Source organism: Anopheles funestus, chromosome 3RL (genome assembly GCF_943734845.2).
Source record: "Anopheles funestus chromosome 3RL, idAnoFuneDA-416_04, whole genome shotgun sequence".
In the NCBI taxonomy this organism is placed as follows: domain Eukaryota; kingdom Metazoa; phylum Arthropoda; class Insecta; order Diptera; family Culicidae; genus Anopheles; species Anopheles funestus.
Window position 1 is genome coordinate 77,143,801 of NC_064599.1, and position 23,889 is coordinate 77,167,689.

Here is a 23,889-nt window from a genome sequence, read left to right on the forward strand (position 1 = left end):
CACTAAACTTGAGCTTGACAGTGATGGATGGATGGGTATGAAGTTTTGGACCGATGTTGGAGTGAACTGTTTCATAAGTGGCTTTGTGTACTTAATACCCACAACGTTACACTTTTCATAGAAGGTGACCAAATTCAGAACACATTTTCTACCGATATCCCACTCAACCGTATGTTTTGAGCGAAATAACATTTGCTGTTCGTAGATCGTCAACTACATTGGGTTGTTCTGTTGGATACCTCGAGGGTCTCTTTACCCTCGGTTTTCATGTTTTACTTCTGCTGAGCGAATAAAATTAATTTGCAACCGAGTTATAGACAAAAATTGGTGCAAAAATAAGCCTTAGTAGATTGACAAATTTATAGATTTTTTACATTTTTTTATTATTTTTTATCTTTTTTTTTAATTTAAAGCATTGTTTGAGTACCCCGAGTTATAGGCAAAATTTGGTGCAAAAATGAGTCTTATGAAATTTTCAAATTTTTATATTTTTTCAATTTTTTCTGATTTTTTTACACTTTTTTTAATTTTAAGCATTATTTGAGTGAAAAGAAAGTCATTGCAACCAATTGGCATTTAAAAAAATCAATTTAATTTTTTTTGCAAAATTTCTCAAAAAAATGGCAAGGGGTACCCCTTATGAAATTTTCGAGTTGAAAATTTTTTGAAATTTTTTTTCTCATTTTTTACACTTTTTTTAATTTAAAGCATTATTTGAGTGAAAAGAAACTCATTGCAACAAATTCCCATTAAAATATATCACATTTATAAATTTTGCTACATTGGTGAAAAATGAGGAAAATTTTACATTTTCTCAAACAGGGTATGGAACTTGGTTCCGCGAATAACTTCTGGCACAGACATCTGAGAGCATGGCCGTCCAAGAAGAAAATGTAGCCATTGGTGCCATCTATCGACCACAGGTTAAAGATTGGCGATCCGTTGGATACCGACCGAGTTATAGGCAAAAGTTGGTGCAAAAATGAGGAAAATTTTACATTTTCTCAAACAGGGTAAGGAACTTGGTTCCTCAAATAACTTCTGGCACAGACATCTGAGGGCAAGGCCGTCCAAGAAGAAAATGTAGCCATTGTTGCCATCTATCGACCACAGGTTAAAGATTGGCGATCCGTTGGATACCGACCGAGTTATAGGCAAAAGTTGGTGCAAAAATGAAGAAAATTTTACGTTTTCTCAAACAGGGTAAGGAACTTGGTTCCGCGAATAACTTCTGGCACAGACATCTGATTGCAAGGCCGTCCAAGAAGAAAATGTAGCCATTGTTGCCATCTATCGACCACAGGTTAAAGATTGGCGATCCGTTGGATACCGGCCGAGTTATAGGCAAAATTTGGTGCAAAAATGAGTCTTATGAAATTTTCAAATTTTTATATTTTTTTCAATTTTTTCTGATTTTTTACTCTTTTTTATATTTTAAGCATTATTTGAGTGAAAAGAAAGTCATTGCAACCAATTGGCATTAAAATAAATCAATTTAATTTTTTTTGCAAAATTTCTCAAAAAAATGGCAAGGGGTACCCCTTACGAAATTTTCGAGTTGAAAATTTTTTGAAATTTTTTTTCTCATTTTTTACACTATTTTTAATTTAAAGCATTATTTGAGTGAAAAGAAACTCATTGCAACAAATTCCCATTAAAATATATCACATTTATAAATTTTGCTACATTGGTGAAAAATGAGGAAAATTTTACATTTTCTCAAACAGGGTATGAAACTTGGTTTCTCGAATAACTTCTGGCACAGACATCTGAGAGCATGGCCGTCCAAGAAGAAAATGTAGCCATTGGTGCCATCTATCGACCACAGGTTAAAGATTGGCGATCCGTTGGATACCGACCGAGTTATAGGCAAAAGTTGGTGCAAAAATGAGGAAAATTTTACATTTTCTCAAACAGGGTAAGGAACTTGGTTCCTCAAATAACTTCTGGCACAGACATCTGAGGGCAAGGCCGTCCAAGAAGAAAATGTAGCCATTGTTGGCATCTATCGACCACAGGTTAAAGATTGGCGATCCGTTGGATACCGACCGAGTTATAGGCAAAATTTGGTGCAAAAATGAGTCTTATGAAATTTTCAAATTTTTATATTTTTTCAATTTTTTCTGATTTTTTACTCTTTTTTATATTTTAAGCATTATTTGAGTGAAAAGAAAGTCATTGCAACCAATTGGCATTAAAATAAATCAATTTAAATTTTTTTGCAAAATTTCTCAAAAAAATAGCAAGGGGTACCCCTTATGAAATTTTCGAGTTGAAAATTTTTTGAAATTTTTTTTCTCATTTTTTACACTTTTTTTAATTTAAAGCATTATTTGAGTGAAAAGAAACTCATTGCAACAAATTCCCATTAAAATATATCACATTTATAAATTTTGCTACATTGGTGAAAAATGAGGAAAATTTTACATTTTCTCAAACAGGGTATGGAACTTGGTTTCTCGAATAACTTCTGGCACAGACATCTGAGGGCAAGGCCGTCCAAGAAGAAAATGTAGCCATTGGTGCCATCTATCGACCACAGGTTAAAGATTAGCGATCCGTTGGATACCGACCGAGTTATAGGCAAAAGTTGGTGCAAAAATGAGGAAAATTTTACATTTTCTCAAACAGGGTAAGGAACTTGGTTCCTCAAATAACTTCTGGCACAGACATCTGAGGGCAAGGCCGTCCAAGAAGAAAATGTAGCCATTGTTGCCATCTATCGACCACAGGTTAAGGATTGGCGATCCGTTGGATACCGACCGAGTTATAGGCAAAACTTGGTGCAAAAATGAGGAAAATTTTACATTTTCTCAAACAGGCTAAGGAACTTGGTTCCTCGAATAACTTCTGGCACAGACATCTGAGGGCAAGGCCGTCCAAGAAAAAAATGTAGCCATTGTTGCCATCTATCGACCACAGGTTAAAGATTGGCGATCCGTTGGATACCGACCGAGTTATAGACAAAACTTGGTGCAAAAATGAGGAAAATTTTACATTTTCTCAAACAGGGTAAGGAACTTGGTTCCTCGAATAACTTCTGGCACAGACATTTGAGGGCAAAGCCGTCCAAGAAGAAAATGTAGCCATTGTTGCCATCTATCGACCACAGGTTAAAGATTGGCGATCCGTTGGATACCGACCGAGTTATAGGCAAAAGTTGGTGCAAAAATGAGGAAAATTTTACATTTTCTCAAACAGGGTAAGGAACTTGGTTCCTCGAATAACTTCTGGCACAGACATCTGAGGGCAAGGCCGTCCAAGAAGAAAATGTAGCCATTGTTGCCATCTATCGACCACAGGTTAAAGATTGGCGATCCGTTGGATACCGACCGAGTTATAGGCAAAATTTGGTGCAAAAATGAGTCTTATGAAATTTTCAAATTTTTATATTTTTTTCAATTTTTTCTGATTTTTTACTCTTTTTTATATTTTAAGCATTATTTGAGTGAAAAGAAAGTCATTGCAACCAATTGGCATTAAAATAAATCAATTTATATTTTTTTGCAAAATTCTCAAAAAAATAGCAAGGGGTACCCCTTATGAAATTTTCGAGTTGAAAATTTTTTGAAATTTTTTTTTCTCATTTTTTACATTTTTTTTAATTTAAAGCATTATTTGAGTGAAAAGAAACTCATTGCAACAAATTCCCATTAAAATATATCACATTTATAAATTTTGCTACATTGGTGAAAAATGAGGAAAATTTTACATTTTCTCAAACAGGGTATGGAACTTGGTTTCTCGAATAACTTCTGGCACAGACATCTGAGGGCATGGCCGTCCAAGAAGAAAATGTAGCCATTGTTGCCATCTATCGACCACAGGTTAAAGATTAGCGATCCGTTGGATACCGACCGAGTTATAGACAAAACTTGGTGCAAAAATGAGGAAAATTTTACATTTTCTCAAACAGGGTAAGGAACTTGGTTCCTCGAATAACTTCTGGCACAGACATTTGAGGGCAAAGCCGTCCAAGAAGAAAATGTAGCCATTGTTGCCATCTATCGACCACAGGTTAAAGATTGGCGATCCGTTGGATACCGACCGAGTTATAGGCAAAACTTGGTGCAAAAATGAGGAAAATTTTACATTTTCTCAAACAGGCTAAGGAACTTGGTTCCTCGAATAACTTCTGGCACAGACATCTGAGGGCAAGGCCGTCCAAGAAAAAAATGTAGCCATTGTTGCCATCTATCGACCACAGGTTAAATATTGGCGATCCGTTGGATACCGACCGAGTTATAGGCAAAAGTTGGTGCAAAAATGAGGAAAATTTTACATTTTCTCAAACAGGGTAAGGAACTTGGTTCCTCAAATAACTTCTGGCACAGACATCTGAGGGCAAGGCCGTCCAAGAAGAAAATGTAGCCATTGTTGGCATCTATCGACCACAGGTTAAAGATTGGCGATCCGTTGGATACCGACCGAGTTATAGGCAAAATTTGGTGCAAAAATGAGTCTTATGAAATTTTCAAATTTTTATATTTTTTTCAATTTTTTCTGATTTTTTACTCTTTTTTATATTTTAAGCATTATTTGAGTGAAAAGAAAGTCATTGCAACCAATTGGCATTAAAATAAATCAATTTAATTTTTTTTGCAAAATTCTCAAAAAAATGGCAAGGGGTACCCCTTATGAAATTTTCGAGTTGAAAATTTTTTGAAATTTTTTTTCTCATTTTTTACACTTTTTTTAATTTAAAGCATTATTTGAGTGAAAAGAAACTCGTTGCAACAAATTCCCATTAAAATATATCACATTTATAAATTTTGCTACATTGGTGAAAAATGAGGAAAATTTTACATTTTCTCAAACAGGGTAAGGAACTTGGTTCCTCGAATAACTTCTGGCACAGACATCTGAGGGCAAGGCCGTCCAAGAAAAAAATGTAGCCATTGTTGCCATCTATCGACCACAGGTTAAAGATTGGCGATCCGTTGGATACCGACCGAGTTATAGGCAAAACTTGGTGCAAAAATGAGGAAAATTTTACATTTTCTCAAACAGGGTAAGGAACTTGGTTCCTCGAATAACTTCTGGCACAGACATTTGAGGGCAAAGCCGTCCAAGAAGAAAATGTAGCCATTGTTGCCATCTATCGACCACAGGTTAAAGATTGGCGATCTGTTGGATACCGACCGAGTTATAGGCAAAATTTGGTGCAAAAATGAGTCTTATGAAATTTTCAAATTTTTATATTTTTTTCAATTTTTTCTGATTTTTTACTCTTTTTTATATTTTAAGCATTATTTGAGTGAAAAGAAAGTCATTGCAACCAATTGGCATTAAAATAAATCAATTTAATTTTTTTTGCAAAATTCTCAAAAAAATGGCAAGGGGTACCCCTTATGAAATTTTCGAGTTGAAAATTTTTTAAAAAGATTTTTCTGATTTTTTATTCATTTTTAAATTTAAAGCACTGCTTAAGTGAAAAGAAACTTATTGCAACAAATTCCCATTAAAATATATCACATTTATAAATTTTTTGCTAAATTTCCCAAAAAAAAGCCAAGTCTATAGCCTTAGGAAATTTTCAAATGGGAGCGCATCGCATAATCGCTCCTGTGTGTAGCGCTCCTTGTGGTGCGAAACTTCGCTCCTGGCATCGCACAATCGCTCCTGTGTGTAGCGCTCCGTACGGAGCTACCTCTTTTTCCCGTGGGCTGTGCGGGAGCGCGCACAATAAGATGAGCGGAGCGATTGAGGTACCTCTTTCGCTCTTGACCCAACACTACTCATGAGTGAGTAAAATTACCGAACCTTAACTTATACGCTTATGCCGGGTTTTTTCTGACTCCGAAATGAGTTGTTAAACGAGCTGACTCCTAATAACGACTCATTCACTCTGAGTTGATTCACTAAAAAGAGTTGTTATTCTCATCTCTAATGAGCGTTACATTACATTGTTACATTGCGTTACATTACTAATTCATTACTGTTACCTCTTGCCTAGCATGTTCTCTTGATAACAACATTCAGAAAAACGTTCGTTCTCGTGATGATCGTTTGCATGAATCGATGTGGAGGAATAAAATGAAGCTGGAGAAAGCAATTGGAGAAACAAATGGAAATTTACCTCGTTAAACTGTTTTCGAACAACTATTTGATACGAGCTAAGAATGGTCTGCTATCTTTAAATTAACGATTATTTACACCCGCTTCACCGCATTCGTTTTTGACAGCTACTTTGTTTGGACAATTTTGTCCACTGGGAATTTAATATTTTTACCGCCAAATGTTGTGGTGTCAATAGAATTGTGCGCAAAGCTTGCTGCTTTGTTCCGGTGTTTTACGAAGCGATATTTCTGCCTAATTCAGTTGTAATTTGACTATTTCTATTGTGCTATCGGTGTGTTAAATCCGGCGCTTGTTCGTTGGATTAGTTTTTCTTTACTTCTCAGTTTGAACTTCCCCAGAAGAGTGTCCGCACGGTTGGTAGACGTTTGGCGCTTATTGAATGCTGGTTGCTAAATGAACTCCAAGCGTAAACCCTTTACCAAACCCAACGAAGCAGCTTCGTCTTCTAGTGGACCGAAAAAGTTCCGGTAAGCATCAAAGATCGTTTCGAAAGAAGCACCAATCCACTGATATACAATTTCTTTGTTATAATTTCATCACCACATCAGCGGAGAAGACGATGAAGAAGAGTTTGAAAGTTACTTCGAGGCGGAACTGGCCAATTTCGATGACGACGCGGACACCGCACGCATCGGCCTTGGACCGGAGAATGAAAACACTTGTGCCAAATGGAGTCGTCCGGCACCGGCACGGTTAGATCCCCACAAAGATGCGCTTGTTTTTCAGCAAATTGATATCGATAACTACATCGGGCAGCCGATGGCCGGTATGCCCGGTGCGCAGATTGGTCCAATTCCCATAATGCGAATGTTCGGTGTTACGATGGAAGGAAATTCGGTGTGCGCACATGTACACGGATTTCTGCCCTACCTTTACGTGGCGGCACCGCGTGGTTTCACCAAATCGCACTTGCCAGAATTTCGTGCGGCACTCGACAAATCCGTGCTGAACGATATGCGATCGAACAAGGTTAACGTGCAGGAAGCAGTGCTGGATGTGGAGCTAGTGGAACGCCAATCCATCATGGGCTACAACGGTGAGGATCTGTTTCAGTTCATCCGCGTTACGGTGACCTTACCGAAGCTGCTAGCGGCTGTGAAACGATTGCTGGAACGGGAACACATGATGCCGTCGATGGATTTTCAGGACTGTCGTGTGTACGAAAGTAACATCGATTTCGACATCCGCTTCATGGTGGACACCGGCGTGGTTGGATGCAGCTGGATCGAGCTGCCGGCCGGTAAATGGAGCTATCGACACAAGGGCGATCGTCTCGCGCCGGAAACACGTTGCCAGCTCGAGGTGGACGTGGCGTACAATGCGTTTATAGCACACGATCCCGAAGGCGAATGGGCTAAGGTGGCACCGTTCCGCATCCTAAGCTTCGATATCGAGTGCGCCGGTAGAAAGGGCATCTTTCCCGAGCCACAGCACGATCCGGTGATTCAAATCGCTAACATGGTCATTCGACAGGGCGAACAGGAACCGTTCCTGCGCAATGTGTTTACGCTGAAAACGTGCGCACCGATCGTTGGTGCTCAGGTGCTTAGCTACAACACGGAACAGGAGCTGCTGGACGAATGGGCAAGCTTTGTGCGCCAACTCGATCCCGACATTCTGACCGGGTACAACATTAACAACTTCGACGTACCGTACCTGCTGAACCGGGCCAACCATCTGAAGGTGAAAGGCTTCGAGTATCTCGGGCGCGTCACCAACATTCGATCGGTCATCAAGGATACCGTCATACAGTCGAAGCAGATGGGCCGAAGGGAGAACAAGTTCGTAAACTTCGAAGGGCGCGTACCGTTCGACTTGCTGTTCGTGTTGCTCCGCGACTACAAGCTACGGTCGTACACGCTGAACGCGGTCAGTTACCATTTCTTGCAGGAACAGAAGGAGGACGTACATCACAGCATCATAACGGATTTGCAGAACGAAAGCGATCAAACGCGCCGCCGGTTGGCAATGTACTGTCTGAAGGATGCGTACCTTCCGCTGCGGCTATTGAACAAACTGATGTGCATCGTGAACTACATGGAGATGGCGCGTGTGACGGGTGTCCCGCTCGCTTGCCTTTTAACGCGCGGCCAGCAGATAAAGGTGATGAGCCAGCTGCTTCGCAAGTCGAAAGTGGCCGGGTATTTAATTCCATCCTATCAAAGCTCCGGTTCGGATGAACAGTACGAAGGTGCAACGGTTATTGAGCCGAAGCGTGGTTACTACGCCAATCCCATCTCCACGCTAGATTTTGCCTCCCTGTACCCGAGCATTATGATGGCGCATAATCTCTGCTACACGACGCTCGTGCAGCCCAACATGAAGGACAAACTGGCGCTTAGTCCGGATCAGCTAACGCACACACCGGCAAACAATGTGTTCGTAAAGTCGTCCGTGCGCAAGGGCATATTGCCGGAAATTCTCGAATCTCTCCTGGCGGCTCGTAAGCGCGCTAAAGCCGATCTGAAGGTTGAAACTGATCCGTTCAAACGATCGGTACTGGACGGTAGACAGCTGGCGCTCAAAATTTCGGCCAACTCCGTGTACGGCTTTACCGGTGCGCAGGTCGGAAAGTTACCGTGTCTGGAAATTTCCGGCTCGGTAACGGCGTACGGGCGAACGATGATCGAGCAAACGAAGCAGGAAGTTGAGCAGCGGTACACGGTGGAGAATGGGTACGAAAATGATGCGGTCGTAATTTACGGTGACACCGATTCGGTGATGGTGAATTTTGGTGTGAAAACGCTTGAGCGCAGCATGGAGCTGGGCAGGGAAGCGGCCGACTACGTGAGCGCGAAGTTCGTCAAACCGATCAAGCTGGAGTTCGAGAAGGTTTACTATCCGTACCTGTTGATAAACAAAAAGCGCTACGCGGGTCTTTACTTTACGCGCCCCGACAAGTACGATAAGATGGATTGCAAAGGTATCGAAACGGTACGGCGCGACAACTCTCCGCTGGTGGCGAATCTCATGAACAACTGCCTGCAGAAGCTGCTGATCGAGCGCAATCCGGACGGTGCGATCGAGTACGCGAAGCAAACGATCTCCGATCTGCTGTGCAACCGGATCGACATCTCGCAGCTGGTCATTACGAAGGAACTGGCGAAAAGTGATTACGCCGCTAAGCAGGCGCACGTCGAGCTGGCCAACAAAATGAAGAAGCGTGATCCGGGCAACGCACCCAAGCTGGGTGATCGCGTCCCTTACGTGCTGATCGCTGCCGCCAAAAACACTCCCGCCTACATGAAGGCGGAGGATCCGATCTACGTGCTCGAGAACTGTATACCGATCGATGCGAACTACTACCTGGACAACCAACTGTCGAAGCCGCTGCTGCGCATCTTCGAGCCAATATTGGGCGAAAAGGCGGAATCGATTTTGCTGCGTGGCGATCACACCCGTACACGATCGGTGGTTACCTCGAAGGTGGGTGCACTGGCAGCATTCACAAAGAAGCGTGACGCTTGCCTAGGATGCAAGGCACTGTTGGCGGTTGGACAGGAAGGTCGAGCACTCTGTCAGCACTGTACGCCGAAAGAAGCGGTGCTCTTTCAGACGGAACTGGCAGCGCAACGTACGCTCGAGGACCGATTTTGCCGCCTGTGGACGGAATGTCAACGGTGCCAGGGTTCGCTGCACGAGGAGGTCATCTGCACCAGTCGCGACTGTCCGATCTTTTACATGCGCACGAAGATCAAAATGGAGCTGGAAACGCAAGAGAAGCGCGTGGCACGTTTCGGTGTACCGACGTGGTAATGGCGTAAATACGGCCAACCCTTGCGGGGAGTTTCTTTTTTGAGTTTAAGTAACGTTAAGTCTAAAATAAAATAAAATATGTTTCCATGTTCGCTTGAACTTAATACGTTTGTATAATATTTGTTTAATGGTACATCATGTTTTTTTTCTGTTTTAAATATAAAATTAATGCTTTTCAATCTAACGAACCTGATGTTCCGCTGCACCACAGGCGCGATCGCCGACGGGAGCGGGAAGGAGAGTGCGTACGTGCAAATGAAGATGTGTGGTGTCACGGTAATGCGAGACTACCGATGTACGATTGGTCTGGTGTATTGCAGGATATTTTCATTCCTTTTGGCACTGTGGCACACAAAAAGGAATCGTTTCAGGGAAGCGTACATCCCTAACTATTCTAACTCCGAAGCTCCAAACAATGGTTGTTTTGGGACGATCGAGGGCACGGTCCAGCACAACCATTAAAGCGTTAACGCATAGGACAAAATGTAAGCTATAAAGTATGCTAAGGTTAACCCCGAATGGAACCTTCCGACCGACATGCGGGACTGGCAATGTATGGAAATGCCGGTGTATTCGTAGCATCGTTCACAGCGAACGCAGGAAGGTTCGGAATGGAAGTATAAATCCATTAGCCGCCTTCGTACGACGGTGCGGTGAAAGCTTTGTTTGAATGTACTCTACAGAAATCTCTCCTATCCCAGCTGCCCAGGTAGACGTTGTCCGCGCTTGAAACTACACATACTTAACGGATCGGAACGTGAGGCGGAACGAAAAGAACGAACGTAACGAAGGGACAGGGAAGCGTTTGAAAATCGGTCGCGACAGACGCTCGCCCTGCCGAAGCTATTTTCTCGCCTGTAACGCGTTCGACAGCCAGTCCATGGCCTGGTCGAGGCCTTCTCCTTTGGTGGCGGATGTTTTGAATATTTGGAACGTTCGATTTTTCAGCGCTTCCAGTCCGAGCGCTTGATGCACCTCCGCTACACTCATGCATCCCTCCATGTCCTGTTTGTTGGCCAATACAACCAGTATTGCTCCGGCAAGTTCGTCTTCCTACGATGGACGAGATAGGAAACGCATTTGCTAAACAGTCTGCAGACAGGAAACGACAATCAAAATGTTCCTTACCCTTAACATGTAAAGTAGCTCATCTTTTGATATGCCTATCCTATCCTTATCTGCGGAATCAACTACATAGATAATAGCGTCTGTATTGCTGTAATAACAGCGCCAATATGGTCTGTAAACGCGAAAGGGGATAAATTAATTTATCATATCCTATTTGTTCGTAAATGCCCAACGACTGCTGTCTGCTTACCGTATGCTGGTCTGTCCTCCAAGATCCCATACTTGGAATTTTAGGTTTTTGTACGTCACCTGTTCCACGTTGAACCCTATTGTCGGTATTGTGGTCACTACTTCGCCCACTTGCAATCGGTACAGTATTGTCGTCTTGCCGGCGCCATCTAGACCGAGAATCAGTATTCGCATCTCCCTGCTGCCTAGCAGCCCCCGAAAGTAACTGAATAGTCCACCTGCGAGAAGAAAGTGTGATGAGAAAGTGTCAACAAATCGAACCCAAAATGGTTCGACAGTCGTGCACATATCACACATTCCAAGGGCTTGGTAAGGGCCGCTCTTATCAGACACCTTTCCATTCCATCAACCTCCGGTAGACGTACCCATTCTTCACGTAGATCGCTGTGTTTTTGTGCACACGTACGGTGTCAACAGGGACAACCGCAACCACCAGAGGGGAGGAATTAGGCTTTGCTTGCTGATGTTTTGCGGTACACTATTCACCCCACCCAGCAGAGTTTTACCACTTCGACGCGCAGAGACTATCACCGTCGCTGGAAGGATTTCTCTTTCAATGGGTCGCACAAATTAACTCCCGAAAATATGCACAATACGGAATACAAAAAACCGGACAAGTCAGACACAAATTTGCTGGCGAAAAAAAATCATCCCATATTTGACATCTACATGTTTGACGTGTAAATGTCAAACTTGCGCTGTCAACACATTGTGTGGGAGCAAAGATGGATAAAATTGTTGACATTTTGATTATTTAAAAAATTCAAAAATTAGTTTTATCCGCATTTATCAAACAGTTCAAGTAAGTTTTACAAAAATTTCGGTCAATTTCCTACAAATATTTAGACATTTTTCGAATAATTTATCAGGGTTTTTATAAGTTGAAGCTTGGCCAAAACAAATCGATGGATGGAGCTTAAAGTTAAAGCAAATGTTTTATTTTCACCTATAGTACAAACACTACGCAGGGAAATGCTAATAAATGTAGAGATTTTAAACGTTACAACGACTACTGTATAAGGCACGCTGAGTCATATTAAAAACAAATAGGATTGGATACAATAGTTCCTACTGTATCTTGATCATTCACCTTACGCTACCGTTTTGAAGCACAGATCCTTAAACATTTCCTCGTTTATATCATCAATGATGCGCACGTGGCCCTGTCCCTGCTGATGGTGATGCAGTATCATCTGTCCACGGGTTAGCGCACCGTGCAACTCCACATCTACCGAGTAGAGTTGTGCCTTCTCTACACAGGATGGCAATATATACGCAGCAACCAGATATGCATCGCATGGCATCCAATGCGTCCGTTGACTGTACAATTTTTGCTCGACTGCATTCAGTATTCGCAGTACAGGATGTGTTTCATTTCTACCAAGCACTTTCATGCGCCACTCTAGTGGGAGTCCATGTTTTTGACAAGTCTCCCACGGCACAATCGTGATCGGACAGTATTCCTTGTGAAGAACGATTTGTGCTGCCTCGGGATCGGTATGAAAGTTGAACTCAGCCGACCACGTTACGTTGCCTACACCATGCCGATTGCCACCCATGATGTAAAGATGTCCAGCCGTCTTCAGCAACCCCGGGTGAAGCTTCATAGCAAGCGCCAGATTTGTAAGCGGACCGATAAAGATCAGATCCACCTGTCCTTTGTGTAGTGTAATCAGTCGTTTCAATGCATCAACCGCATGTTCCTGTTGCAACGGTGTTCGGTTGACCTCGAGCCCGAACTGAATGTCACCGAGCCCATTTACACCGTGAAAGTTACTAACGTCTTTCTTTTCTGCTGGAAGTATTAACGGTTCCTGGGCACCACGGAATACTGGCACATCAGTACGACCGATCGCAGTCAATAAGGTGAGCGTGTTTTCCACCACGTTATCCACGTCTGTATTGCCATTCACGCACGTGATCGCGATCACCTCGTAGCCGGACGATTTTTCACCTTTCAGCAGCATCCACAGGGCCCATGCATCATCCGTACCGACATCAAGATCGATAATTACCTTTCTTGGTTGACTCATCTTATGAATGACTCTTTACAGCAAGTGTGCTACTAGCCAGTAAGTATTAATCCGTGAATAGCTGGACAATCCTGAATTGCGCGTTTTGCTCAGTGCTGATTCTTTGCTTTGGCAAGAGATGAATTGGTATTGTAAAGCCACACCAACTGGCCCGTTCACTGATAAAGGTTGAAAGACAGTCAGATAACACAAGGCTATGGGTTAGGAGGAGCAAATAACGTGTATACCTCGTTATCAGCTGATGTGAATTAGAACAACACACTGATATTGTGTTCCTAGCACTGCTGAGGTTCCTGATTGTTTGTTTGGTTTTGCATTACCGCCGTTCGCGTGCAACGCATGTTTGACAGCCAACAAGCTATAATGACAGTTGTAAGGTGCCTAGTGAGTAATGGCGTGGTGGTAATTTTATGTTGTGGTGAAATTATTTGAAAATGATGAAATTATATTCGCATGCGAAAAATAGAGGAAATTTCTACGTAGTATATTAGCGCCTCATTATACTTTTGCTTATCTCCGTGATAATTTTTAGTCGTAAAACTTAGTTTTATCAATCTAGGGAATCGTATTACGTGATACATTAATATGCGGTCGAACGCGTAAATATATATCATTTCCACCTTACCCTCGCACGGTCTACAACATTTGATTGTCGATTGTGCAAATCAACAACGCTCCAGAAAGGATTTAGACACAATCTACACAAGTCGTAAAAATGACCGTTACCTCCCGTAGAAGTTCTATCTCGTTGGAGATGTCCTAAATTTCGGAATAATTTTTCAATAAAATTCGCCCAAGGCCACTAACAACGACTAGGGTATTATCTTTCACTACCGTCACAGTTTCCAACATCTTTCGCATCGTACCACTTTTCGTACGACTAGTGCGTGGGGTTGTTTTTGGTTGAAAGAGATTATACTTGACCAGTTAACAACCTGACGCATGTGCCATTCGCACCGTTTCGAATACTTTCTTTCGCGTTCAGAATGTGTTGGAATGCGCATTCCGCGTCTTTCTGTTACGCACTGATCGCCTGATTCCGGTGTCTAGTTCCATTATGTAGCGTGGAACGAATATCCAAACCTTTTGGGTCACATTAATTCTAATGTGTATTTTGTTTGTTCAACTTTCTGTGACTATTTTGAGCTTGTTTGAGCTGTTGACTTGCGCTCACTCTCTATACGCAAAGAGTAATTGTGAAGTGTTCTAAAGAAAACATTCTTGATCAGCTCACTCCAGGATATATCAATCTATTTATAGCCGCTGATGCTCTATGACATACAACATAAAATTAAACCAAAAAACACACACACAAACACACAAAGTACTTTTCCTATTCCATCTTCTACTTCGCGGAGAACACCTATCGAACGTAGCGATACTATTAATATCATCAATTTTTATCGCAGCATGAGCAGTTTCTCGTACCGTGCGCCTTGGTTTGCTGTGCATAATAAATGAACATATTTGCACGAGAATCGGAATCGCTTGCCCCTGCCACCCTATCAGCGTCATATTTCAAAAACCTCTAAACCTTTGCCTTGTGAGCCCGTACGAAGCACGGCGGTGCGACGGAACGGGCCAATTCCTCAGCAAAATGACATATTACTTTTCAGCGTTATTTTGGCATTATGATAATGTCCTTTCCCGGATCCCGGTCTTCTGCGCACCCGGTTTGGAATGTATCATTTTCAGCAACTCCCCGAACTCACCCAGGTCCGCTAGTGGCGCGGACACGATTGACAGTTATCATTTCTGTTGCGTTTTTCCTTACGCTTCGCCCTTTTTTAGCGTACGCACGAGAGCAAGAGCGACGAGTCCAATGATGAGACAAAAATAACGCAAAAAAAAGGCTCAAAGAATACAAGCCAACTTTGCTTTGGTTCGATCACCCGTCGATCGATGCCTTTCTCCCAGGAGCAATAAAAAAAGGGCTTTGAAGAACCACAGCCAAACAGAACCTTCGAACACCGCCGTTCCCGGTTTCGTTCGTCACTGAAAATACCTGTCCATTAATGGTAGCTCTCCACCAGGGGTCAACCATGCTGATTCCGCCCGAGATCGTTACTGCTCGCCGTATGGACACAGCATCAAACAACATTTCTGGGGAAGGTCCACAACGGATTTCATTGCAAACGATGCCCTCAAGTATGTCAAAACCGGGTGTGCAATGAACTTGCGATGCTGGCCACTTGGGTTCATGCGGTGCAAGAATACAGGAAGCAAATGCGCCAAATGTACCGAAAATTTGGCGCGCGCGTATCTCTGACCAGTGTCCAATGCAGACATTCACGCAGTACGCAATACGGCGCACAGAGGGACTTGGGCACGGGAATATATGGTGTCCTCCGTAGTGCCGGAGAGTGTGGACACACAATAGATATGGTTCTCGCCGTTTTGAATTTTGCTCTCGCGTTGAAATCATTTCTCCTCTGGAGTTCTCTTTTTTAGGGGTTTTCGTTACCGACTGTACACCGTTGGCTTTTTGGGATGCTGCAGAAGAGGAAGCTGCGGTTGACCACCGGTTTGTGGTGATGTTTGAATGTTTTGAAGAAGGTTGTTTTCATGGAACCCTGCCGTTCTCGTTCAAGAGTACGCTGCTGAGCGTGGCTTAATGTCCCCGTGTATTAAACACGTTGCCAGTACCACTACCAAGGCGCCATTGAGCTTACATCGAGCGATTGGAATGATGAACTTGGTAAATCAGCAAAATCCATGTTCAAGAGAATTTCACTGGGTTAAATATTATTTTCTATACTTTAAAAGACTTTAAAAGACCTGAAAAAGAAACTCCCTAAAACAATACAGACCTAATCTAACATTTCTTCTCGACAAATACACCAAACATTCCAAAGTTCCCAAAGCGAAAACGCGGAAAACGCGAGGAAGGTTGCGTTCTCTCGTCAACGAACCAAAAAGGAACAGGTAAGTGTATCCTCGCTCGCTGGAATGTCTTTGCAAGATGTTTGCTACTAACGCTTACGAGAGTGAGCAAACGGAAGATGAGGCAACAGAACCGAACTGGAGAAAAAGGTTAAGCCCTCGTACAAGTCGCGGCGACCCTCATCGAACGGGCAATCTTGCTGGCATTCGAAGGCTCGGGATGGACCATGTTTCAAAAGAATCTTGCGATGATAAAAGTGGAAAAAACGGCCCATAAAAAAACGACAAGAGAAATAAGCATTAAACACAAGCAAAAAGAGAGGGAGAGAGAAATTGAAAGAGAGAGAGTACAAGAGCGAAACGATAGGAAAAATATGCTGTTTTCGAGAGCTGAACGGCGCACAGCATAATCTTCATATGTATGCATGATTCCGTGCGAGATCGCACTGAGCGGGCGCTCGCTCCATCCAGTCTCACACGGGATCGAGATCGCGTACAGTTCTTTTCGACGCGTTGCGCCAGTCGGGAGTGTCTGTCTTGTTCTGTGGAAAGTGGCTCTGCTCGGAAAAATCTGGTTTTTTTTCTCGGTTCGAGAACGAACCACAGATTGTGAAAGCTTGTGGAGAAAACTTAAAACAATAAATCGAACAAAAAAATACGAATATTCCAAAGTGCAGTGTTTTGATGTAAGTTGAGTTAATTTTCTTACCATTGTGAAAGGTTTATTCAGTGGTTTCAAATTGATTGAACAATGTGTGGTGCTTTATTCGAAAAGAAATAATCATTGTGCAAGTGTGCGATAAACAGTCAATAAATAGTTGTAAATGAATACCATTTACATTCAACACCATATTTCCGACGCTTGCAAAAAAAAGGTGTTCAAAAATTGGCTGATTAGCACCGAAGAACAGTTTCTTCTTCGTCGATGCAGCCGGTTATATTGGCCGGTTCAGTGGCCCCAGAACCTGTTGCAGATTTCGTTTTGTTGCATTTTCCAATTGTCAAATTGCGTTTACCACCGCTGCCCATGGGGTTACATTCTTTACACTCTGTTCCTTTTTGTAACCTTTTTTTTTTGGTTGGTTGGTTTAGTTTGTTTCTGTGCCCTCCGGTGTGTGTATGCCTCTGTTTCGCTCGCGGGACACATCATGACAAGATAATGATGTACATGCTGTTGTGCTACCAGAAAAATGCAACAAAACAGAAGAAAACAAAAATGTCTTTCAATTGATTGTGTCGCAATGGTCAAACAGTGACAGTGATCGAGAAAACAGAAACAGTAAATTGTTATCAATGGTGATGTTTTGTGAAGAAATTTGAATATTTGTGCTCAAGTGAAGAATGTAACTGTGATGAAAAAGAAAAAAAGAAAAATGAAAAAAATAACTCTTCTCTTTTATTCATGTGGCTTAAAACAATAGCAAACCGATGCCACGGAACAGGTTAAAATATAGTGCATGTGTTTGATAAACAAATTTAAACCCGTGCGGCCAAACAAACAATCTCGGGTTCGTCGCCTGTGCTCAAGTCTTTCGTTCAGCCGTTGCTACGTTGCGATTTGCTCGAGACTTCTCGGCGTTTGCTTTCATAGCGTACCAAAGCAAACTGCATCGGAAGGAGTTCTTTACCATCGGCAACCTCTCTGTGTGTGTGTGTGTGTGTGTGCCTCCCTTTGTATGTACTCTGGTGTTAACTACGTAGGGTAACCTTTTTCTTACCGAAAGCGACAACAACAACAAAAAATGAATAATTGACAGCATTAAAGCCCGACAGAAGTGTACATGTTGACATTGGGTTTTTTTCTTCTTCTAGAACGGTTCGTTTGTTTGCCTGTTCGGTTGTACGTCGAGCTTTTCATACACCGTTTCGCCCACCCAACGATCGCTTATGGTACTGAAGACCCTTTTTTCCAAACCCAAAAGCTTCCTGATCAAGCAAGTGCGAGAAAAAAACACCCACACACATACAAACACCCTCAACAAATCAGCTTCTTGCAACCCAGTCGAACGACGCTGGCTGAGTTGAACCGAAAACAACAAGAAAAAAAGTTCAAATCAATCCTAATTTCAAGTACAAACATCAATTGCACAATCGAACGGAAGTGTCCCTTTATGCCTTTGCGCACACTACACCCGTTCGCGTTCGTGGCTGTTGTTTCGTGTGGGAAAATAAGATCGGCTGCTTCACCGTAACGAGGCAGCACGGATTAATAGCCACTTTAACGGCAAGTGCACTCCTACCGAAACGTTGACATTTAGTGACATCGTTACTCGCTCGTGGAATTGGCTCCTAATCAGCTACCTTTAATCTGTTGTCTATCTTTTTTTTTTTGGTTTTTTACAGCGCGAACAAAAACGAGCCATTTTGCTCTACGTTTATACACTTACCTTGGCGATCCCCCATTTGCGATCAGCTTAAGCTCAGTGAACACACACAAGAAAATTCAGAATGGAAAAAAAATCCAGTTTCTCGTCCGTTGTGAAATATTGGTGAGACACATCGTGAGTGACATCGTGTTGCATAGTTTCCATTACACACGTGCGTACAGCGAAGAAGTTTTTTTGTTTGTTGCCTAATCCATGTCCACAAGTGCATTTAGCAGAAGAAAAACAACCCAACCTCAAATCTAAAGTGTGTACCGCGCGTGTGTGTGTCTGTTTATAAGCATTTTCCCGACCCGGTTACTTCGCGCACAACAGTCCACATGGGCAAACGTTAATTGGCAACATTTATTACTCATTATTTTGTGCATATATTGCGTCCGCGTGTGTGTGTGTCCGTCTGTGTATGTGCCCGGTAGTGTTGATGATGGTGGAGTGAGTGCCTTTAAGGTGGAAGCATAAAGGTGTTAAAACATTTTAACGTATTACGAAAACGTTTATTCGCGGCTGGTACACAAGGAGGGGGAAAGCTAGAAAAACGATCCCTTTTTCTCCAACGGGGGTTAAAACGAAAAATCTCCCGACAACACAGGAAGGCCAGCTAACCATTCCGTGACCCAGAAGAGGACCATTCGGTTGCAAACTACGGTGTAAGGTAGGTTTTACTTCTTTTCTGCCCCCCCCACGTACCATGCACGGATTAGTGGTGTTTAAGTTCGCGTAAGGCGTCTCGGCAAGGTGTTTTGTGGGGATTTTTTTTTGCTTTCATTCCTGCGACTTGGATTCGTTTCCATTCCACGCCCAAACTTGGTGGTTCCTTTTTTTAATGGATCTCCACTCATTTCGAGAGTAGGTCTAACGACATTAAAATCAACATTCATCAAAGAAAAAGCATATGAAAAGCAGGACAACACCCGATGCATGCTGGTCGGTATCTGTTCGAATCTGCTGTATTATATAAATTTTGCATCCCATGTTCGTGAGACAGATTTGCGCTCGACTCCACTTCTTTACCACGGCTCGATCGGTGATCGGTCGAAAGATAATTTGAGTGTGTTATGTTGATTGCTGTTTTGCACTAATTATCCCCTTCGATTCGGTTCGTTTTAGATGGTACGATCAAGGTTATATGCTGTTATCGATTATCGATATGTTTGCCAATAATTGTGCTTGCTAAATCAAATGAATGTTTGTTTCAAGCTACCGAGTATCGGGTGTGCGGTCTTTAAATAAAGTCGACCAAGGTTTATATTGATGATGTGGAGTTTTAACAGCTCCTCAGCAGTTCATGAGCCACAATCACAAACTACTGGCTACTGGCATAATGATGCGATTCATGAGAATGGACGGACAACGGATTCGCATAAACTGAAACGATCCTCAATGCGAAGGCATTCAGTCTCGATCGGTCTGTAACTCCATCACCTCGGTTCATCCAGCTGCAGCTCAAATTGCAAACGACTGCACTAGAAGTGAGCATAGATCACTCGATGTGGCCCAACCAACGAAACCGCGCATCATTACCCACAAAGTCTCGGGCAATTTATATTGGTTTCGATAAAATCTGCATACTTCACCAGATGACGACCATATATAAAGACGCAGGGAATTGTGTGAGCAAAGTGGATGAATAAATGGAACTCGTTATGGTGTAGATGATGGGTGTGCGCTACACGTACACAGGGCTAGGATGAGACCCATCCTCCCCTTTAGCAACCAAAGCAACCCTGTTTGGTGTGGTCTTGATGATGGCAATGTGTAAAGCTCGTGTTACCCTACTCATCCCACAAGCAGTTTGAGTGTTGGACGCTGTTTTTTTGTGTTCTGTGGTGAAGAATAATCCCCTAAACATCATAACCCCTCGCTGTAGCTGGGATCGCTTATGACACCACAGCTATGCTGCTGCTTATTACACCTACCTTGGCAGAGCTCGCAGATCCAGGATATATCTTCTAGACCCACCCGAAAAGCTAAAACCGGTAGCTGGTCCATAAAAAAACAGACACCCCTGTCCATCCGCATTGAGTTCCAAATTGAGAAATAAAGCTACCTAATCCATTTAGACGCCCAAACGTGCCGATCGTATGCAAAGGCTGGGTAGCTCGCTGCTAAACGGTAGCTCGTTCGTGGACAAACGACACCCCTAAAACACGGGTGAAAGCATGCAGCGAGCGCACGAGTTTCGTATTGATAGGATTAACGTCCGGATGAAAACTTTGATGCGACCTCCAAACGTCTTACGTCTAATGCCGAAGAACAAGCGAAGCGCAAATCAGCTCCCCCATCGACTCGGACGCGATCTTCACGGATAGTGGCGTGGTTCAATCATTTCCATGTCGTCGTCGTCCTGTCGGACGATTGGTGACTTCAGCACGGTCCCGGCAACAAGCGAGAAAACTGATTCCACATCGCATTATATGTAAACGAGCTTTAATTGGATTTTCTCGGCTTCTCTCGCGTGCTCTGCGTGGACAGTGACAGCGGTTCCGCACGCGGTGGTGGTGAAAGTTGCAAGCGGCAGATGATTGGTTCCAATGCTTCAATGTGCCGTTTCTAGGCGTAAGATAGCGCTAAGAACCGCCGCAACCTCCCCCCGAAGTAGGAGTCGTGGTGTCGATCGTACCCAAGCTCAGGCTGATAGCACACATACACACACACGCTGGAGAAGAATGTCGTCGCATTCGGATGACCGGTGCGTGCGTCATGTCGTTTCTCCACATTCCCTCAAATTCATCCAACCAGAAGACGTTTGCCGAGTTTTATTCTATTAGTGCTCGTTGCGGTGCATTCCAATGTGCGCAAATGGTTGAATCGTTTTGCGCAACTACTCTGGTGAACTCACCGACCGGCAGATGTGTGCCTCGTGAACGTGAGGTACTAATTACGTCGCGCTTTGGTAAGGTAAGCTCCGGTGTTTTTTGTTGTACTTCTGCCACTTGCTTTCACCCTTTCTCGGAGCACCTCTATCTCGTCTAATGTTTGGTCCACGTCCTAATCTAACGGAGTCTTGGCAGTGGAGAGGGAGGAAGAAAAAAAAACACTCATCAGCGACTCTGAATCTCGATAAAGTAGAAAATCAATGCCTCCAGTCAATTACAGTTGTCGCGTTTCTGCGTGGCCCTTTTGCACGCGTACATGAAGCCACCCGACCCTGGTGCGCCCAGACCACTTTCCTAGAGGTGGTGAAAGATTTGTGATACTGTTTTAACTTTCCTCTCTGTCTTACGCACTGGTGGCAGTGTTTTGTTTTGTCCAGTTCCATGCCCAGAACGGGCCAGAAAGTGTGCGCGCGCACACACACATACACCGATGTTTATTGCCGTGTGCCAGTCAGAGAGGCAAATTAGATTTTTCCACAACCGCCTCGTTGCAACGGGCCTCGGGCGGCAGGTTCCTCCCTTAGAGTTCCTCTACGCAATGCGCAAACCAGCAGACACACGCACCATTTCGTGCGTATCCAAGACATTCGAACAGCACACGGCCATTAGGCGAACTGATCACATTTTCTATGTCTTTCTTTCGGTTCGGAGTTGTTTGTTTCGGTCTTGTTTAGTGATCCAGTCCGGGTGGACGTGGAATTCTCGTCGGTCGTGTTCGACGCCCTTACCTTAATGCTTTTGGATTAACAGGGTGATTTGTTCACGTGTTACGGCACTCTGGCGGACTTTTATCCAGCGGCTCGGGAGGATGTGCGATTTTATGTGACTCGTCAAATGTTTATACACACTTCATTCCACGCTTATGGCCGGCCGTAGGTCCCTCTCACCCTTCCCCTTCTGACAGGTTGAAAAGCTGCCATGGAGTGCAATTAGGCACGATACGAGTTCTGCGTCGTTCAGAGCACCGAAACGAACCCTGAGCTAAGACCCGTTGCCTAAAACACACTTTTTACACGGTCGCACCGGACATTGGTAAATGGTGTGTTGATATTAAAAATGTATTAAAGATACTAGGAAACGTTAGCTTTGCGTCTGCTGACACCGTTTCTTCCGATGGTGACCTCTTCGCTCGGCGGCAGCAGTTGCATAACAAGCGCACGCGCGCGCCATTAATTGACTACCTCGTAGTGTGGAACTGATCAACATAACAAGCGATCGGATCACTCATACACATCCCCGTTCCGTTGTGCTTGTAGCTCATCAAAACTACATTATCCGTATCTTGCGAGAGTCACTGAAGTTGAGCTGCACGAAGGCGCACGTACACGCATGGTAATGCTGCCATTGTTTCCTACCGATTCACCGCTATTGCTCTGCTTAAAAGCAGAAACAAACTCAACTAAACGAGGAAACACTACTCCCGCTGTGGCAGTGTGTCGGGTTTCGAATCGAGTGGCAATTGGGGTTTTCATTTCCACCGAAACATTCAAACCAATATGATACATTTTCCCATTGAGTAATCGCACAGCCTGCATGCAAGAGGCTGTGCCGTTTCTGCCCGGCGTACGGCGGAAGTGATTGCGTGATCCAGTTTTTCTTTGACGTTGGTACGTACAGACATTCGTACACTCATCTGCTATTGTGTCACGTAAGGTTAGGAACGGTTTCGTAAATGAAATGCGGCACACATTTTTTCGCACCTTAATGGATGATGATGAATCTGCAATAAGGAAGATCTCATCTGGGCTCTTTAGGTAGAGCTTCTTTCGGTATCGTAACTGGCTTATATTCATCGTAAAGTTTCTGGGTGGGAAATGCAATTATTGTACGATAAGCATACTAATTGATGTGTGTTTATTCAAACTTAAGATGCTTGAGATATATCAGTGTAACTGACACTAATATGTGTCACGAGTAGCTCTGGATGGTTGGAATTTATAATTTTAGTCTGTGGCTCTTTATTCAAGGAACCTTGAAGAAAAACAGGCAGACACGCCAATGCTCTATGAGTGCTCTTCAAAATGATTTCATGGAAAAGCCATAAAAGTATCAAAGCTCCAGATCACTGACTTACTTGTCAGATACAGACTTTTTAGCTGTTCTTAGTTTTGAAGAGAGACTCAGATATCTCAAGTTCGTATGTTCTTGGTGTAGCTGATAAGAACTTTCTTTAGATATCCGATACTCGCCAATAAGAATTCTAAGAACTTTAAAGATCTTATGACTACACAAGTCTGTACATTACTCGGAAACAGCGCATCTTTACGTACCCAGGAAAACCAAACATCACTGACGTCTATATCGAAAAGGAATTGAATGTTCTGAGTTGTCTTGTAGCGTATCTCTTTAGCGCCACGGTTCTTCTCAGCATGTGATTATTGCTTGGTGTCTTTGTTAGCTTGTCAGCACACCAAACTGTAGTACTTAAGTAAAGTTCTCGGCACAATCGGTCCTGACATATCGATACATAGGGAAACGGTTCGGATACCTTCCTTTTGCATTGATTCGCAACGAGATTGGCATCCGTAGGCGTTGTCCATCCGAGAAAGGTCCGCATTC

The 23,889-nt window shown here is 43.3% G+C and overlaps 4 protein-coding genes and 1 long non-coding RNA gene across 9 annotated transcripts in view; 3 read left to right on the top strand and 2 right to left on the bottom strand.

Moving 5' to 3' along the window:
- The first annotated feature begins 582 nt into the window (after nt 1-582).
- On the top strand, nt 583-5,338 carry LOC125767117 (uncharacterized). 5 transcript variants are annotated; one of them, XR_007418732.1, is made up of 3 exons: nt 583-1,113; nt 2,019-3,302; nt 5,112-5,338. It is a non-coding gene; the product is annotated as an uncharacterized LOC125767117 (long non-coding RNA). The 5 variants fall into 5 exon arrangements; XR_007418734.1 differs by lacking the exon at nt 5,112-5,338 and adding an exon at nt 4,922-5,088; XR_007418731.1 differs by lacking the exon at nt 5,112-5,338 and adding an exon at nt 4,208-4,391.
- A 392-nt stretch (nt 5,339-5,730) lies between these two features.
- LOC125771736 (DNA polymerase delta catalytic subunit) lies at nt 5,731-9,943 on the top strand. Its single transcript, XM_049442682.1, has 3 exons — nt 5,731-6,323; nt 6,405-6,548; nt 6,630-9,943. Exons 2-3 carry the CDS (start codon nt 6,475-6,477, stop codon nt 9,835-9,837), a joined length of 3,282 nt encoding a protein of 1,093 aa, XP_049298639.1. The 5' UTR covers nt 5,731-6,323; nt 6,405-6,474; the 3' UTR covers nt 9,838-9,943.
- LOC125771738 (ADP-ribosylation factor-like protein 1) lies at nt 9,919-11,813 on the bottom strand. Its single transcript, XM_049442684.1, has 4 exons — nt 11,520-11,813; nt 11,156-11,372; nt 10,966-11,077; nt 9,919-10,890 (listed from the first exon to the last, which is right to left on the bottom strand). The coding sequence occupies exons 1-4, from the start codon at nt 11,521-11,523 to the stop codon at nt 10,681-10,683; spliced, it is 543 nt and encodes a 180-aa protein (XP_049298641.1). The 5' UTR covers nt 11,524-11,813; the 3' UTR covers nt 9,919-10,680.
- A 257-nt stretch (nt 11,814-12,070) lies between these two features.
- On the bottom strand, nt 12,071-13,538 carry LOC125771737 (inosine-uridine preferring nucleoside hydrolase-like). The gene is made up of 2 exons (XM_049442683.1): nt 13,415-13,538; nt 12,071-13,345 (listed from the first exon to the last, which is right to left on the bottom strand). Exon 2 carries the CDS (start codon nt 13,185-13,187, stop codon nt 12,246-12,248), a length of 942 nt encoding a protein of 313 aa, XP_049298640.1. The 5' UTR covers nt 13,188-13,345; nt 13,415-13,538; the 3' UTR covers nt 12,071-12,245.
- Nucleotides 13,539-15,996: 2,458 nt separating this feature from the next.
- LOC125768155 (ankyrin repeat and BTB/POZ domain-containing protein 2) overlaps nt 15,997-23,889 on the top strand; it is a 79,718-nt gene continuing 71,825 nt past the window's right edge. The window contains exons 1-2 of the mRNA XM_049435447.1: nt 15,997-16,756; nt 18,414-19,106. The gene's annotated coding sequence lies outside the window, so the exon portion shown is untranslated. The remainder of the gene's footprint in view (nt 16,757-18,413; nt 19,107-23,889) is intronic.

Excerpts from the sequence above, each read along its gene's own strand:
- LOC125771737 (XM_049442683.1), bottom strand. The coding sequence starts at position 13,187 with ATGAGTCAACCAAGAAAGGTAATTATCGATCTTGATGTCGGTACGGAT.
- LOC125771736 (XM_049442682.1), top strand. The coding sequence starts at position 6,475 with ATGAACTCCAAGCGTAAACCCTTTACCAAACCCAACGAAGCAGCTTCG. Across the intron at positions 6,549-6,629 it reads AGTGGACCGAAAAAGTTCCG|CGGAGAAGACGATGAAGAAG; the intron begins GTAAGCATCAAA and ends TCACCACATCAG.
- LOC125771738 (XM_049442684.1), bottom strand. Across the intron at positions 11,078-11,155 it reads GGAGGACAGACCAGCATACG|ACCATATTGGCGCTGTTATT; the intron begins GTAAGCAGACAG and ends TCGCGTTTACAG. Across the intron at positions 10,891-10,965 it reads AGCTACTTTACATGTTAAGG|GAAGACGAACTTGCCGGAGC; the intron begins GTAAGGAACATT and ends CGTCCATCGTAG.